The sequence below is a fragment of the Austrofundulus limnaeus genome, unplaced genomic scaffold, assembly GCF_001266775.1.
Source record: "Austrofundulus limnaeus strain Quisiro unplaced genomic scaffold, Austrofundulus_limnaeus-1.0 Scaffold8, whole genome shotgun sequence".
In the NCBI taxonomy this organism is placed as follows: domain Eukaryota; kingdom Metazoa; phylum Chordata; class Actinopteri; order Cyprinodontiformes; family Rivulidae; genus Austrofundulus; species Austrofundulus limnaeus.
The window spans coordinates 1484179-1501824 of NW_013952410.1; the positions used below are offsets into that span (position 1 = coordinate 1484179).

Sequence of the window (17646 nt, forward strand, 5' to 3'; positions counted from 1 at the left end):
CTGTAAGACATAGTCGAGGACGATGTGTCGGAAGCACTTGCGTGTGGCTGTCAGGATGTTGGTGGCCTCCTCCACTTCGTGCTGCTTGTTTCGAGGTGCCTGAGCGTTCTTGCTGAGGGCCGTCTCCTTTTCCTCGCTGACTTTGTCGAATTGTTTCTTGGCTTCTTTGAACTTACGCAGGTCACTGCAAAGAGGAACGGAAAATGGTCCCATTTAGTGAAGAGTTTTTAAAAGTGAGGTTTAGACTTCATACATAAAACTCAGGCTGGGCGATAAAACAATAACAATATATCACGATAGACACGTGATTAATATCAGAAAACACATCGATAGCATGCTGACGATTTCGCTGAACTCTGATCGAGATCCGCACAGCATTCTGGGGGATGTAGGCAGAGGAAAGGCTTTAGCCACCCGACTTCTCATGGTTCTGCTAAGCAAGTTTGGTAGCATCAACTCACTCACTCTTCAGTAAGCTAGCAAAAACCTGTTGAGTAACAGGTGCAGAAGCAGTTTCATGTTCCGCTTCCAAACGGACTCTGGTGTGAATATAGACCAGCCTGGAACCAAACTCACTACAGGACACCTGTGTCTTTTTGGACTTCCAGAGTCACCATTACACCTGCTTGTTTGTAAGGACAAACAATGAGCCGAGATGTGGGTCAGGGCACGTGGAGCATCTCGTCTCCTTTGGGTTGCGGCATTGCATTTGCCAGCGCCGTCCCAATATTTAAGTATAATATCGAGAAACCTCATTTGAATGAGCTGCTCTTGAAATTTTAAACTGTATTTTAAATTGTATTAAGAGCCCCATCTTCCTTCTGGGACTGCGCTCTGTCCTGCCACTTTCATTTCAATGACCGTCACCAAAGTGGCTTTGTTTATAAATTATAGTCCGCTTGCAAAAAAGCACAATGTGAATGCAAACAGCACAAAACAAACAAAATAAATAAATAAAGTCCACTTTTGGTCCGGACCAAACAACCAAAGGACTTTCCTGGTGTGAATAAAACCTTACATACTGACTAATTTTAGGCTATTTCTACTAAATGTACAACCCAAGCAGAATAGTCAAGAGTTCTGCCAAAAAGACTCCAATCTCACCTTTATCCAAGATTTTTGTGTAACTTACAAAAGAAGATAAAAAAATACAAAAACATCAACACAATTACGGAAATACAGTAATTTATGGCATTTCCTTACTACAACAACTTTGTGGATAAAGGTGACTTGTCACAGGAAGATATGCTTATCTTAACTGTAAAAGACCTTGAGCACAGTCGTGGAAAATGTAGCTCACAAAAGGTCAAAGGTCATTTTATGAATGCCCCTAAAGTCCATAAAAGTGAAAACAACAAGTATTTGCTTAAACCCCTCTTGACCTGGCTTTTGTAAAAGTCAGTCAGCGTGCCCTACATGTTTTCATCCAGTGAGGTTTTTTTTTCTTTACATTTGAGAGCTACAAGGTGGAGGGAAAATAATTTCTATGGGTGTTAATGAGCATTCAGCTTTTATGTGCCTGAGACAAAAACTGTTAATCCTTATAAGGAAATAAACAAGTTCTGTACTTTCGTTTTTATTCTGAATCAGCATCAAAAGTCCTGAAATCATCTTTGTGCTCTGTGTTATTATGCAACTTTAGAGGACACCAAGATTTAGTCATTTGATACTCACTCTTTCACAAAGGTTTGCAGCTGTGTCTTGATCGATCTCTGGGCCTGATCGAATAATATCTGTGAAATGAGAAGAGAAAGTGATAACTGCTACAAAAAATTGACGAATTTTCTTTCCAGGCCAGTCAGCATTCTGCATCTCTGTTTGGGAGAGTTTTTGTTGACATGACAACGTGTAATTATGCTGCTAAATTTACACAAACACACGGACTTGGTAAACTCCCCTCATAAAAGATATAAACACAAGAAATGACGTGATTTGCCTCCTCATGACTCATGGCCTCATTAACCTGCAAGCTTTCTCAAAAATTAGATTAGAGGCAAAGCGAAGGGGGGGGAGCACTTTAAGTGGAGCTTCAATACAATTTTGTTGCGAGATAAAACAATGTGAGCAGTGTGGCAGAGAGAGGTGACCACTGGTGGACAGACTGAGCTCTGTGTCGCAGGGGATCATGTGCTGAAAGACCGCTGAGTGGCAAAAAGCAATCAGACAGTCAGCTGATGTGGTCACAGTCCCCTCTGATGAGTAACTGTCACTGTGGCTCCTGAAGACTTCCAGGGGACTTAAGTCTGGAAAACCAAGACAGGCACTCGGTGAAGCCTCTTTTGAGTCATGATGGTTTGCTCATCTTTGATATTTTCTTTTTACTGGTGTAGAAACCCAAACAAACTTTAAGAAGTCGCTTTGTTTGAAGGTTTTATGGAATTTCTCCAGCTTCCCTGAAATCACTCATTTCTTTACTCTCAAGACTAACTTTTCCTCCATATTTTCTTGGCCAACATCCTTTTAGTATAGAATCCAGTCCAGCTAATTCAAAATAAACAATCCAAGCCCCTTCTTGTGTTACTGGATGAGTAATAGGTAAGTGATCAAAGGCCAGAAACACTTGCAGTAAAAAATGAGTATTTGTATTTCAGCTATCTTTTTATTTTCTTACCTCAATCTACATTTGGAATATTTTCTCTAAATTTACCAACACCCTCAGTGAAAGCAGAAAAACCTTTGTGCCATTTGTGAAAAAACTTCCCTTTTAGCCCTTGATACATTTACCCTCCAGCACACTGGTTTTCTAACATTTCAAAATAACACCAGCAGAGACCTGGTTTCACAACTATTTGGGTGATAAACAATTGTATCAGGTCAAATACACAAAGGCATAGTAACGATATTCCTAAAAACACCTCGGTTCTCTGGGCTCATTTTCCCAATCTAGTCTCAGAAACCTTGGTTAACCAGTCAACATCTCTGGACGGCCATTCATGACATTTGGTTAGAAACTTATCTCTAAATTGAGGGCTATGCTAACAAACAAACACTGAAATTTTTTCCAAGACCTCACCTTGATGTTTCAGGACTTACAGAGAGGTTCTGACCCCAACTTTGGGATCACTGCTCTAGGATATTGCATTTACAAAAGTTAATATATGAACATAAAACATATAAAGCATAATTCCTCTGAACATGATGGATTGCCTCATTTGTTGCTTTTCACGTCAATGAGAATGACACAAAGCTTTTTTAGAAAAAACATGAAATTTAACCGGTTTGAAACGTAACAAATTTTACCAATAAATGAACAGTTTTGAAAATGTCCCTCTCACATACACACAAAACACAAACTGCTGAAGTCCTAAATCATTTCTCAGTTTTATTACGATTCTTTGACCAATAACAACCCTAAAAACTAAGATACATAATTTTAACCAATGCTAAATTCTTAGTAAAAGCAACCATGGCTTTTTTGTTGTTGTTTTGAACAATGGACAATGATGCAGAACGTTAACAGATGAGACAAGATCAAGAAAAGAATATTCTCTGCAGATCTGTGCCTCTTCTCTGAGAGAGCAAACTGAAAATAAACAAGTCTCCTTTTCCTAGATGTCAGTTTAATGTCCATCTGAAACTGACAAGTAAGCAGTTTCACAATGAGACTTCACAACAAGTGATTTGTTTAAATGCATCTAACCAGGCTGCTGGAAGAGTCTGATAACAAAAAGGATGTTTGACGGTGGAGACAGTGGAGTTTGACACAATGTTTGACACTGGAGCGTGTTAACGTACGTGGTGGAACCTGAATACCAACTCTCAAGCCTTGAACTGTTCCAGTTCTGAAAGATGATAACCACATCATGAAATATTGACCATCACCACACTTTATTTTAACAGATAAACTCCTGAGCTCCACAACAGGCAGTGCTACCATGACAGCTTTTGTTTAATCACTTCTTAAAATGACTCGACTTAAAATCTTAAGGAACACCCTGCTTCAAATTTGTCAATGCTATATTTAACCCCAACTACTTTCTTCATATTTAACCAGAGACAAAGCTTCTGAAGTACTTCTTTTTTCTTTAAAGCCTCCCCCTTTTTGATTTAATGGAGTGTGGCTGATTTTTTTCCCCCCAGAAGTACATTTAAAAAAGTTGCTCCATCTGGATTTTGTCATCACACAGCAGTTTAGAGGGGAAAAATAACGACAACGCATCCGGTTTCACATAGAAGCGGGGAGCGTACCGTGTGATAGTTGATCATCTCCTGAAGGCTCTCGGCGAACTTCGTGAGACTGGACTGTGAAGAGACGGGATGACAGCCATGAGTACAGGCAGAGAGAGAGAGGAGTTTTTTCTTGTAAAGGGGGAATAACTGCGAAGCATAAAATACAGTACAAATGAGGTGACACACAAAATCCTTTGTGATGCTCCAACCACAAACTAAAAGGAAAACTTTGGTCTGTTTGAGGAATAAATGGTGCTCTAAGGAGGAACTGTTCCGGCTAAATTACATGAAAGAGTTGAATTATAAACTTAAAAAGACGAGGTTTTATCAAAACAAAATATACAATCTTTATAAAGGCAAAGATGGCAATAAAGAGTTTTAACAGCTCTAATGTTTCTTAAACGTTCAAGAGATGCAATACGAGAGCACCAAGGAGTTTATATAGAACAACTGGAATGCGCAGAAACCATGTGACCGTGTTGATCGGCTGTAGAAGCTAAGGGCTAACACTAAACGGTCAAGAGTCTGGATTTCCCATTACTGTACATGTTGACAACAGAGCAGAAAAAAAGGACTGACGACGTAGAAATCATAAAAACTAATAATAATATTAACCCAATTATTATTAATATTTTACAGTTTATATAATCTATCTAATGTTTTAAATGGGAGCGGCTGTGGTAGAGTGGTTAGGGGAGTCGTCCTGGAACCGGAAGGTCACCGGTTTGATCCTCGTCCAGTCGACTCAGTCATTGTGTCCTTGGGCAAGACACCTTACCCGCCTTGCCTACTGATGGTGGTCAGAGGGTCCGGTGGCGCCTGTGTATGGCAGCCTCGCCTCTGTCAGTGTGCCCCAGGGCAGCTGTGGCTACAATTGTAGTTTGCCATCATCAGTGTGTGAATGTGTGTGTGCATGGGTGAATGTCTGTAGTGTAAAGCGCTTTGAGTGTCCTGGATGGATAGAAAGGTGCTATATAAGTACAGTCCATTTACCATTTTACCATTTACCATTTAAATAATATCAGAAAAGCTGTTTGTGTTATAGATTTATTAACAGAAGATAAACAGGAAAACGTCTCATTTTACAACACGAGTCAGCAGATTTGATCTTATTTAGCTCAATGTGATCTGAGCAGAACATAATGTAACAGTTTAAAATTAAAATAATCTTATAAAGTCCATGTAAACACTGTTATCTATTGAACTGGGTAGCAGATATTAGCTTGTGGAGCATGTATACAGAGCTTAGCACTGTTGAATCATGCTACAATTTAACACAAACTATTAAATATTACAGCTGAACTGATTAATATTTAGACCTACAGAGTGTAAAATAATATTATAAATGTCTGATTAATATTTAGACCTACAGAGTGTAAAATAATATTATAAATGTGAGTATTTTTAGGTTTCTGTTAGAGGAACCTGACCTGTTAAGAAGATGGTTAGCTAATAGAGACAAGTTTCATCCTATAACCAGAGAACATTTTCTAACTGTTGACTGGTAAATATAAATATTATTATTTTTAAGACAGTAAGAAGAAATAATAAATATACTTTATTACTAGCTGAAGTCATCATTTTTCAGCTAGCTAAAGTCTAAGTTACAGGCTGACTTCAGGTCTGGTATAGATCATTGTATATTTTTCTGGTATAAATCTGATGTTTTACATGATTGTTGAATGAAATTAACATAGTTATTAATTTATTGTAAAAACATGACAGATAATCTGTGAAACAGATCCAGTTCAGCTTGCTGTTTATCTATTAGTTTCTATGGTGGCTGTAAGCTGTTGCCCTTTTTGGACGCCATTTCTGCTCCTCCATGCTGTCACAGACGATACCAGTGGAGGGAATGGGTGGGGCTCAGTCTAGTGATCTTATTCAAGTCTATGGAGAGCACAGAACGATTGGTACGTAAAAAACCATTTGCTTTGGCTTTATAGTTGTTTCACAAAGTGCTGATGGAACCCTGACCGACACCAGCAAGAGAGGAAACAAAACGAAACACCAAAGCTGGGGACTTTCTAAGGTCTAGGTCAAGCTGAATTAGTTCTTGTTTACCTCAATGACCTCATCTTTGGCAGACTGCAGGGCGAGCTCCCGGATCCCGTTCACAAACTGCTTGTTGGCTGCATTGTAGGCTTTTCCAGCATCGATCATCCCAATGCACAATTTCACCAACTGAGGACAGAAACCAGGACACGGATTAATTACAGATTAATGACAGAACATAACCGACAAACAGAAACAAGAAGAAATACTTCTCATTGCTTCTGATTCAATTAATGCTTTTAAATATAGAAAAACATTCACTTTTAATCAGTCACCGAAGGGTTTTACAGAAAACATAATAACAGGAAAAAAAGCAGAAAGAAACATATTGAGTAGAAGGAATGGCTCAGTCAGGTTTGTTTTACAATGTTTTAATAGGATTTAGTGATTAAAAACAGGTTCAACTACAGTTTACCGGTAAAAACTGATTATAGAACTAAAGATATGGAGAAAAACTATGACTGAAAACAAACCGCCTGGTGCTGATTCAGCCTCTTGGCTGATGAACAACAAATTCTTCTTCCTCTTGTGGAAGTTAAGAAGCAAAGCTAATTCGACGATATGTAATCTCCAAAATCTGGCAGCACTTCGTCTTTCCACGCCCAAACTGAAGATGTCGGAGCTGAATGTGTATTACAGGCCTAAATAACTCAAAACATCTTCAGTGATTGCAGTTATATGTAGAGATATATTTGTTTTTGAGTAATTATTTCATATTTTACAGATACATGCAGAAATCTGTGACGCCATTTCATTATCAGTAGATGATCATTTGCAAAATGTGAATAAACACTAAGAAAAATACTTCTTTTTATAATGAAACTTGAAAATCTTTAGAATAATTTTATAATTAGTAAATGTTTTTTCTTTTTCTATTTACCCATTATCTTAGAATAAAGCCTTTAAAGCGCTCTCAAACCTGCGTTCACTTTTTATTCAACATATCTGTGTGTACGGATCAAGCAAACCACCAGCTCCATAGGAAGATACAAAAATAAATAAAAACAGTTGAACTTTGGTCACTCTGGGTCCCGACTCCACCCAGAACTCGGGTGACACATGCGCACTCTCTCAGCTGTACTTGTGCACGCCAACATGCCCACTCCCTGGCAGATCCTCCCTGCTCCACGGCGAGGAGGGAAGTAAGGCCGGGGCTGAGTCACAGAGGTGGAGTGAGGATGACGGTGGGACTCGAAGACTGCGAGTCCAGGAACAATGAAGTGGGTCCTTCCAAAACTCAAGGCCGTGCTCTCAGCTGGTGAACAGACTTTCAACTCTGCAGGGATCTGCCGGGGGGAGAGGAGGACCTATTTGCTTTCAGGGCAGGGTGCACTTTGTTGGTTTAGGTTATTCCTCTGCTTTAGCTTATTATGCAGAACAGACGGATTGATAATATAATCAATAAAAAACTCTGACTTTATTTTCAATTAAAAAAAGAAACAGTTCTCATGTAGAAACCTGCAGTAAAGGAACTGAAAACACTCAGGACTCCATATTTAACACATAATGACTAAGAAAGGTTAAATTTGCTCAGCTTCAGTTTTGTGAGAGACAAATGTAAATACAAAGAAAGGTTTAGAGAATTTATTATACTTTATATATTTTGTATTTCCCTGAAGCATTTACATGTTTGTAACATTCAAGAACAATTTAATAACAAATATGTTTATTTCACATGCTCAGGGTGATACAGCTAACCTGGCCCCTTTAACTACAGGTAAAATTTTGCAGCAGAGTTGGTCAAAAAAGCAAAGTTTGGCTTCAGTGTACAGATTACAAACAGCAGGAAGGGGGATGATTGTGAATACTGAGAAATGCTGAGTCAAAAGCAGTTGCCACATCAAAAGGAAGCAAGATGTTTCAACATTTTAACCACACCAGTGTGACAAAATCTGCATCTGCCTAGGGCTGGGCGATATGATCAAAATTTTATATCACGGTATTTTCAACATTTTCACCGGTTTCACGGTATTTGACGRTATTTTTCTTTTCATCACAGCTCAGCTGATAATAAAATGTACAAAACTGCTCATACATGTCAACTTGTACAGATTGTCTGTGTTATAAGGATTTAACGTCATTTTGCAGGTATACAGACGTATAGAGCAATCTCACAGATTTTTTCAAGTCTTACGGATTTTTTCAAAACCTGATTTTCAAATTTATCTAACATGTCAGAGCCTATAGGATGATAAAAAAACAATAAAGAACATAAGACAGCCATCTTTTAACCTGTTCTGCCGCTAGAAATAAGTTTTGAACTTTTTCCACTCTCCTCTCCTCCTGCTGCTCAGCGGGCGTTTTCATGTCCGCAGCCGACAGACCCCCCACCCCCACCCCCGTGCGAATTGTACGGATTTTTGAGGCTTTTTATACAAGTAAACGTCCGAAGAGGTTGACATGTATGCCTGCTTACTGACTTTTTTTTTCTTTTACTGTACCTCTGTCTGTGTCTCTGTTTCCCTCCTCTGTGTCTGTTCTTCTCTGACTGGTGGTTGGAGACAGTAGTCATGCATTTTGGTCCAGTTGTGAAGGAGGAGGGTTAAGAAAAGATTATGATCGGGTCTATTTTATGTTATTTATTAAAGCTTATCAGCACGACTCACCTTGCACACCAGTCAATTCTAACTCCACTACGAACTACTTCCTGCGGGCTTTTCACAATAGAACCACGTTAAGTCTCCATCAGTATAACGTCTCCATATTAACTAACCGCGTTAAATCTAACTGTGCACGTCACTGATGAGGTGTTTACTACATTCAGCGACGGCGAAAACGGGATGTTTTTTAAACATCAGTCAATATAAGCAGCGGAATCGCCACCCGCGGCTGCAACTAGCTGCTCCAAACATTAGCATGCTAACGCACATAGCGGTGCAGCAAGGAAAAATGTCCCCCGGGAAACAACAGTTCACTGGCGGCCGCGATGAAACGTTCCGCTATTTAAACCRGAATGTCCGGTWTTCAAAAAATTCATATCATAACAAMAATAAAAACSGGTATTCGGTACAAAACGGTATAGCGCCCAGCACTACATCCGCCTCTTTCTCACTCCATCACTATCATCGTACTTTAACGCTTAAAAAAAAGGAAAATAAAAAAGACAAGATACAGGTAGATATGACGAGCACCTATTTTCTATACAGTTGGTCAAGAATAGGGCTGGGCAAAATCGTTCTGCATGCAATTAATCTTCAGAAAAACCGTCAATTAATATTTGCCACTTTGCAATTAAATGCAATTAGTGTCATGTGATGAGGTATTTTTGTGTACGACACACTCTCACCATCAGGTCTGCATCATGTGAGCCCAATGGTGGAAGGCGGTGGGTAAAGAGGAAAGCCAGAAAATGCCCAACCCTAGTCAAGACCACAACAAGTATCTGTTTTTACTTGCTTTCTTTCATTCTTAATAAACAGATTACAAAAGGTATTTGTTGAAAAGATAAAACAATTGTTTCTGGACACAAGCTAAGCTTGCAGGCCAAGAAAAAGATGTAATCTGTTCAAACCACCGAATTTTCCAGTCATCGGTTCATGTTGCAAATGCAAGTTAGCTTGAGGTGAAATGGATTAGTGGTTAGCACTGATGCCTCTCAGCAAGAAGATTGTGGGTTCAAATCTCTGGGTCGGACCTGGAGTCTTTCTGTGTGGAGCTTGCATGTTCTCCTCGCGCTCGTTTTCTCAGAGTAATTTTATCCCACAGTTTAAAAATCACACGTGTTAGGTTGTCTTCAGGCCCAGGCCTCCCTTACAAAAGTGATCTGTGTCTCAATGTGATTCCCCTTAAACTAAATAACTGTTTGATTTCAGTACAGTGTTATTTGAGGGGCTGTTTATGTTTAAAGCATTTTAAAACCTACATATTTTTAGATGCACCGTGTCTATGTTTAACTTTTTCCAAAAGACAACTTTCCAGAGAATACAGTGAGAATGAGGGCAGGAACAAACCTGCACCTTCCCACTCACAGAGTGTCCGTTGCAGCCACCGGTTCACACAGTGGACCAAATGAACAATTAAGCAATGTTTTTCATGGGTGGTACTCACTTTGTCGAGCTTGGACTCCAACTCACACACTTCCCCCTCCACTTCCTCTATGGTGGCTCTGTGTGGAGGGGAAAAAAATCACAAAGGTTTACAGTCAAAACATGCACCAGTAAATGGTTAACTTCACATAAAACACAGACAAACACACAAATGTGTGTCTACAGACACATAAATGGCTGGAGGCAGTGGAACTGAGAGCTGCCATTCTAGGTCAAGCCTCAGGGCAAGAATCAGGTCTACAATGCTGCCCTTTAAAACCTGACAAGGCACAGATGGGTCCTCCACAGGATCACCTTCAAAACCTCGTGGAAGGAAAAGAAACATAAATGATTCATCCCAGCTCAGGCACCGGGAATTAATCTCTGCTCCCTTTGATGTTAATCTGATAAGTTTCAGACAAAGATGCAACAATACTGAAAAGTAAACAGCAATTTATCACTATATGTATCTGAACCTTAGAAACAGAGTAAATACTACCACATTATATAATACTCAAATCACTGTTTTTTTACTGATATGTTTTAAGAAAAGCAACTGAAGCTGAGAATTGAATTCATGTATTGTTAACCACGACAGCAGGAACCACTTGTGTTTGGCAACACAGCAAGAGCTGGACACAAACTCAGAAAAGAGAAATAAACTGGACTGGGCCCATAAAATCTGAGCTGATGTTGCAATAGGAAACTGAACATCTGTCTTAAAAATGCAACTAAATACAGCACGAATAAGTGATGAGAACAATGAGGGGGAAAGAGCAGGAGGAAAAGCCGTTTTACTTTCAATTTACCTTTTTGAAAAAAAAAACTTAAACTCAATTTGTTGTTTCCTCATAACGTCAGGTAGGTACAGAAAATAAATGAACATATTAATGAATAACAAACGACACAAGACATCTCTCTACACAAATGTAAAATGTTAAATGTTGACTGAAAGTGGATGGCATAAAAAGGGTGGTGAGAAATTCAGCACCGTCTTAGTGAAACAACTGTAAGAGGAACTTGACTCATTTAATCCCGATAAAAGAAAACGTACTTTCATCATATTAACTTCCCATGAAACCACTCAAACATAACCGATTCTTTCTAATCTTCATCGTGAGCCTGAGCGTGTGAGAAGTGCTGACAGAGGATAAGAAAAGGAGGAGCCCTGTCAAAAACCCAAAACCTGGGCTGTTGCCTAACAGATCTGACTTTTGGAGCATTTCTGGTCCAAGTCTGGATCACGAGCAGAGGAGAGAAGGAGCGAATGAGAGCAAACCAAACGCAGCAGTTATGAGTATGAACTGCTGATGTTGATACAGTCACTGCTGAGCAACATCCAGGTTAAATAGTTGGTTTTAACACATGTAATAAAACAGATGGGGACAAATACACAGTCTTGCAATCAATACAACAATTCAGTTCAGTGCAGCGTTCACATTTGGATTTTTAAATGTAATCAACTTATTTAAAGTTATGTAACTTGTATGATTATGGACAAACTGGAATTTGATAAACTAAAGGCAGCCTTGTTAGACCTTCACCCTGAACAAACAACAACTAGATATGATTTCTCATAACCACCATGAATAATAATTAAATCTGCACACACCTTGAGGGAAAAGTGCTACTAGTCTCTCCTTTTGGCTCATTAAACTAATATTCTACATATTTTTCTTCCTATTTAACAAAAAAAAAACTGTGTCAAAACCCTCACTATTTCCACAATAAACATTAAATGAAATGAAAAATCCAAGTGTGAAGGGCAAAAGGTATTTTCTGATGGGTCTTTTGAGATGTCCTCAGAAGAAGAGGCAACATAATTGTCATGTAGAGTGCATTATCTGTTGACACTTTGATGTTAGGTCATGCTGTCCTCCAGGTGATACGGCCTTCCAGTAATGATGAGACGGTTGGGCTTATCTACACTTCAGTGATATGCTTTGTTCAAAAAGACACTCTCTCACAATCCTAGCTTAGATTCTGCCACCTGGAACTGTCTAATTCCTGGGATTTTCTGCATGACCTCTCTCTGTAATAAACTCTTTAAAAAAATCAACAAACAACTAGGGCTGGGCGATATAGACAAAATAAATATCTCATTTTTTTCATTTTCTGATATTGATAATCTGATTTTTTCCTTCTTTCTTTAAAAAAAGATACATGCTGTCAAACTCTGCTTTCTAACTAGGACATCTATGGATATGATAAACTACAAAAACATTTGAAACACAGTCTCCTGGAGAACATGGCGATGTTCTCCTGACGATGATGAGGGGGTAAACGTTAATGTTTATCAGTGAACAAAGAACTGATTGGTTTCTGTGGCAAATATTCTGCGAATGGGGACTTATGCCTCTGTCTTTCACCACTGTATTTGTTGTCTGAGACAGTATGAATACTCAATGTAAATTTGCGTATGTTCAAAGCAACATGGACGATAATTAGGGGTGTAAGAAAATATCGATACAATGAAAATCGCGATATTTCATTTCCCGATACTGTATCGATATTCTAAAGCCCTGTATCGATTTTTAATTAAGGTTTAAAATGTCAACCTTCTTGCCAACCGTTCATTTTTATGTTGTAGTTCAGCCTCTGACCACTAGTTGGCAGCAGTGAGCCAGCCATTTGGCTCCTCTACCTCTTGAGTGCCAGAGAGTAAGGGTAGCATTAGCATTGTAGGAGACAATGTAAGCATTGTAAGTGAATATTAGCTTTTTTTCAGTAAGAGGTTTTTATTGAATAGAATTTTTGGACAAAAAAATTGCAATATATCGCAAAATATTGCCTTGCTTACAGTATCGCAATATATCGGGATATATCGTATCGTGACCCCTCTGTTATGATATGTATCGTATCGCCAAATTCTTGCCAATACACAACCCTAACGATAATATGTCTGCGATATAAATCGCCCACCTCTACGAAAAACATTGTCTTTTTTTACCTGACACTTAGCAACAATCAGGCCCTGCTAATCACAAATTCATTCAAGGTATGTTAGTACAACAAAACCTTTCAAATATGCAGATATAGTGGTCTTTAAAAAGGACCAGGATAGAACACCCCTATACTAAACCATTCCAGCTATTAAAGTCAGATTGTGCAATTTTTTTTTAATAAACTAAAGACTTTTGTAAAAAAAAAAAAAGTATTTTAAACCATCAAAACTAAGGTAAAGATGTTTGTTTGCAATACATCAGTGCCACGTTTGGTGAAAATCAGATGCAGCTATAACACAAACAACTCATTCCAACAGTCAAGCATGGTGGTGGAAGGATGATTATTTGGGCTTGTTTTATAAAAAAAAACAGAATCTGGGCACCCTGCTGTCCACGAGTAAACCATGAACTCTGCTGTACAGCAAATATGTCAGATTGAAATAAGCTCATCTGTCCAACAGCAGAAGTTTTCACATTATTAATATGAAAGTCTGGGTCTGAACTGCATGAATTGAGGAACTTAAGCTAAGTGTTTGGGTGTGAGAGTGAAGCTAAATAAAAAGAAATGTGTCATTTAAAAGTCTAAAAAGAAAGGAGGATTTACAAAAGTCAGTCCTGTAATTCACATCAATTAAAAAGAGACAGATCAGTGAGAGATTTCTGAAAATTCATAATTTTTGTTCTTTTTAAGATAACAGAGCACAAAAAAGTATGACGAAGAGTGCATGCCAGACAGAGAACCACAAATCTGTGTGCCATAAAGAAAGACCTCTGATCAAACGTACGCACTCCACATTTCTTTTAATTCAGTGCTGTTTAGATTCTTACACCTATTCTGCAAAATAACAGGGACAAAACAGAATTGCTTAATCTGCCACAAACCGGAGTAGTTTTTGTGTAGACATCCACATAAAATGGTTATTTTTACAGTGGGTGACACATTTTCACACTGCAAACAAATGAGCCAACATGATGAAGAGAAATGTACAAAAATAAAAATTCTTATAGCACTAGCTCCTCTCAACAAGCACCAGTCAAAGATTCGAACTACGCTCTGCAAAAACACAGAGAAACCTCATTCTTCAGTAGGGATTCAATAATTATGCTACAAAAATAAAAGAGTCTCCAATTAAAGCTCTGACTGTTCACACTTTAATAGCAGAAGTGGAGTGGTTAAACAGGTTTGTCTTTCTCCCTGCTGGCCAATTAAAACAAACCTCAAAAGACAAAAACGTAACACTCAAAGGACACTGCTGCATATTTTCTAATGCAGACGAGCTCTAAAGTTCACAGGTTTGCCTATAAAAATAAGTTAGCTCGACACGTTTAATATATTCATCGTGTTTATTATGAAGCGCAGACCCAAAGAGTATGAATAAGTGACAAGATAGTATTTTTGTAATAGTTTCCAGCCAATGGTGAGATAAATGTGCAAATTGTTCCTTGAACTTGCTTGTGATACAGAATTACTAGTTTGTTGAACTAGTTGTCCTATGAGACACAGAAAAATGTAAAAAATAAATAAATAAATGGTTTAAACGTCCGCAACAGGAAAATGGAGATAGATCTTCAGGAATTTGCTTCATTTCTGGAGCGACACCTAGGACTTATCATACCCGTAAAAACAGCAGTCAGTCAAAGTTAAAACTGGTTTATTGTCTCAAACAGCGACAGCTGCTGGGCCTTACTATTTCTGTACCATTGGTCAGGTCTAAAACTGGTAAAAGCTGTTTCTAAGCTTTTGTTTAACGGACCAAAACCACCTTAAGCCATCATATAAACCTAAACGTAAGGACAATTATTCACTTCTTTTGCCATTTCCATTCACATCTTCCCATTAAAGTGAACCATAAACTATGCTCAGCTATTACAGTAAGGACAAGCGCCTACCTCCTGAAACATATGTTCTTTGTTGCCTTTATGTTTGTCAGAGCAAGTTGACAAATGTCAAATTATAAACCTGAAGCAAAACAAAGACATTATTGATCAGCATTTAGCAAACATTTTTTTAAGTCAAAAAGGCAGCAAAGTTAAAGAAATTACACAAATTAGGCAAAGACAGACAGTATTCCTTGGTTAAAGAGCATTAAAAGTAAGTATTTTAGGTCAGCTCCCTTACTGACACAGAATCCATTGCAAATTATTTGCTGAATAAAAACTGGAAACTTCAAAATCAGCACAAAGCATGCTTATTTTAACTTTCCTATAATGAATGTAATTAGGATAAGTAGACGGATGAATAACTTTGGATTCAAACTTTACTTTGATGAGTTCTAAATAATGTGCTGCAGCAATTTTTTTCTTTCTGCTTTTAATTGTGTTCAGACATAGAGGGTGATGTTTGCTTTAATGTTTTCATTTAAGTTCTGCAACCAGTCCACTGGGCTGAAAAAACAGTGGTGGACAACAATTCTATGCTATGAAACCGCTACTGTGGATGGAAACGCAAAGAATGGGGTGAGCTTCGGTGCCGTGACGTAGTTCCTGTAATTGTTACAAAGTGGAGCTGGGGTGCAGCGTGGAGGAGGGTCCTGCTGTGCCAAAAACCAACAATCGGACACATGAGCGTCAACAACACAAACAAGATGAGGTCATCCGATCTAGCATAAATGCTCAAGAGCTTTGGGGAAATTTTCCTCGTCGTAATGACTCAACATTAGGGACAATTTTGCACATCCTCGAGTGGTCTTATGTCATGTTGCAGGAAGGAAACCTTGAAGAGACGGGAGAAACTACAGCCTTTTGGAATAAAGATAGAAGGAGGAAAACGAGAGCCTGGCTGAGAAAAAAAAAAAACAAGCATCTTCTGTAACTTTTTGAATTTCAAGCAGCCCTAATCACAAACTACCTGAAAAAAATCACTGTCCAGTAAAATAAAATAGCAAAAGCTTTAGGTGCCAACAGAGCAACAAAATGACGAACGTGTCTCATTTTACGTGTTTGACATGAAGCTCTGGGTTCTCTTTCAGAGATGTTTATCTGCTGACTCCTGACTTCATATATATAAATAGGCACTCGGCCAAGCTCAAAATCAGCAAAGACAATTTTGAAGCAGAATTAGTGAAAGGAGAGTGAAGAACAGAAAGAGAGAAACGTTGCTGCTCATTACAGAAATCATCTCACTTCCTGTCTACTACATTTAAAAACATGTCTATTCTTTAATCGTGCAGTGTTGTGATTTACGGCATGATTTATTTAAAACTGGGGCATTCCGGGTTTTGAAGCTGCTCAGATGATCAGAATAAATTTTACGTGCCAATTATGTGGCAGATGCTCTGTTCTGTAAGGACATCAAATATGTAAAACCTTTGTTCCTACACATGTGGCGAGTAAAGCCACAGCACTCTGAAGGGATTTTCTTTTTCAACTTTCATACTTGAAGGGAAGCCAAGAAAGCTCGAGTCCACTGTCTTTTTTCAAGAGGAAAACTAGGCTAAAAGACCAAAAAGTACAGATTTTTTTTTAATTTCTTTTCCACCAGCACGTTTCTTCGGCAGGCAAAAAAGCACAGTTTAGAACCCAAGGCAGGTTTCTCAACTTAAAGTGACGATGAGAGTAAGAAAAAAAACATGCGGCTGTGCCAAATTACCACTTTAAACAACCTTCTCTACATTTGGGTCTCCTTCGTCTCTGGCACAAATTTGAACGCAAACACCAAAATGGAAACAGATGTTGAGCAAGTGAGTGTGTATTCCATGTTTATATCCATTCTCCCCTTTTCTTCTCCTCTGGATAAATATAACAAAGCAGGAGGAGAGTTGGACGAAATGCGAGAGAAACTGTGACGGTCGAATCGGGGGAAATAAAGCAGAGAAAAGCATCTGTTAACTTCAGAACTCCAGCAGAGTTTGAGACAGGAAGTGTTGACAGATGGCTCTCTAAAAGATCAGAGTGGTGAAAACACAGATAGAGAGAGGGGGACAGGTTCCACTGGATTTCATGTGAAGAGGTTTTGTACAATCATAGCAAACAACAACAACAATGAAGTAAACTGAAATATATCTTTCTAATTTTTGTAATTGCACTGACAAAGTAAACAGGAATTTTACTGAAATCATAACTATAAATTTTTAATTACCTGAACATAGTGACCCCAAGAAGAACAACTGAGACCCATTTTTCCAATTTAGCAAAGAAGTGCTCAATTGGAAAAATGAGGTTAAAATTAATGTACTGGTCCCAAAAAAAGTCTATTGAGTAAGAACTGATTGGAACAAACAGTAAAGCCAAAGATAACACCTATATTTGTTTGAACAGTTTAAAATGGTCACATGAAAACAGACTTTTTCCCCACATTTTACTCAAAACATTAATGAACCTATGCCAAGACACAATAACTTAAATGATGATAAATACTTTTTAAAGATGCACACTGGTTTATTTAAAGATGTCCACAAAATATACATCTATTTTGATGTGTTATTTCAATGTATACACACACACATAAATAT

The 17646-nt window shown here is 38.3% G+C and overlaps 1 protein-coding gene across 4 annotated transcripts in view; it reads right to left on the minus strand.

Annotated features, from left to right (window-relative positions):
* Positions 1–17646, minus strand: part of LOC106511045 (arf-GAP with coiled-coil, ANK repeat and PH domain-containing protein 2) — a 62043-nt gene that overhangs the window by 38565 nt on the left and 5832 nt on the right. For all 4 annotated transcript variants that reach the window (XM_013999786.1, XM_013999796.1, XM_013999801.1 and 1 more), the window contains exons 2-6: positions 10273–10330; positions 6235–6354; positions 4189–4242; positions 1675–1733; positions 1–184 (exon numbers count right to left, since the gene is read on the minus strand). In XM_013999786.1, coding sequence (XP_013855240.1) covers positions 1–184; positions 1675–1733; positions 4189–4242; positions 6235–6354; positions 10273–10330 — 475 coding nt within the window. The remainder of the gene's footprint in view (positions 185–1674; positions 1734–4188; positions 4243–6234; positions 6355–10272; positions 10331–17646) is intronic.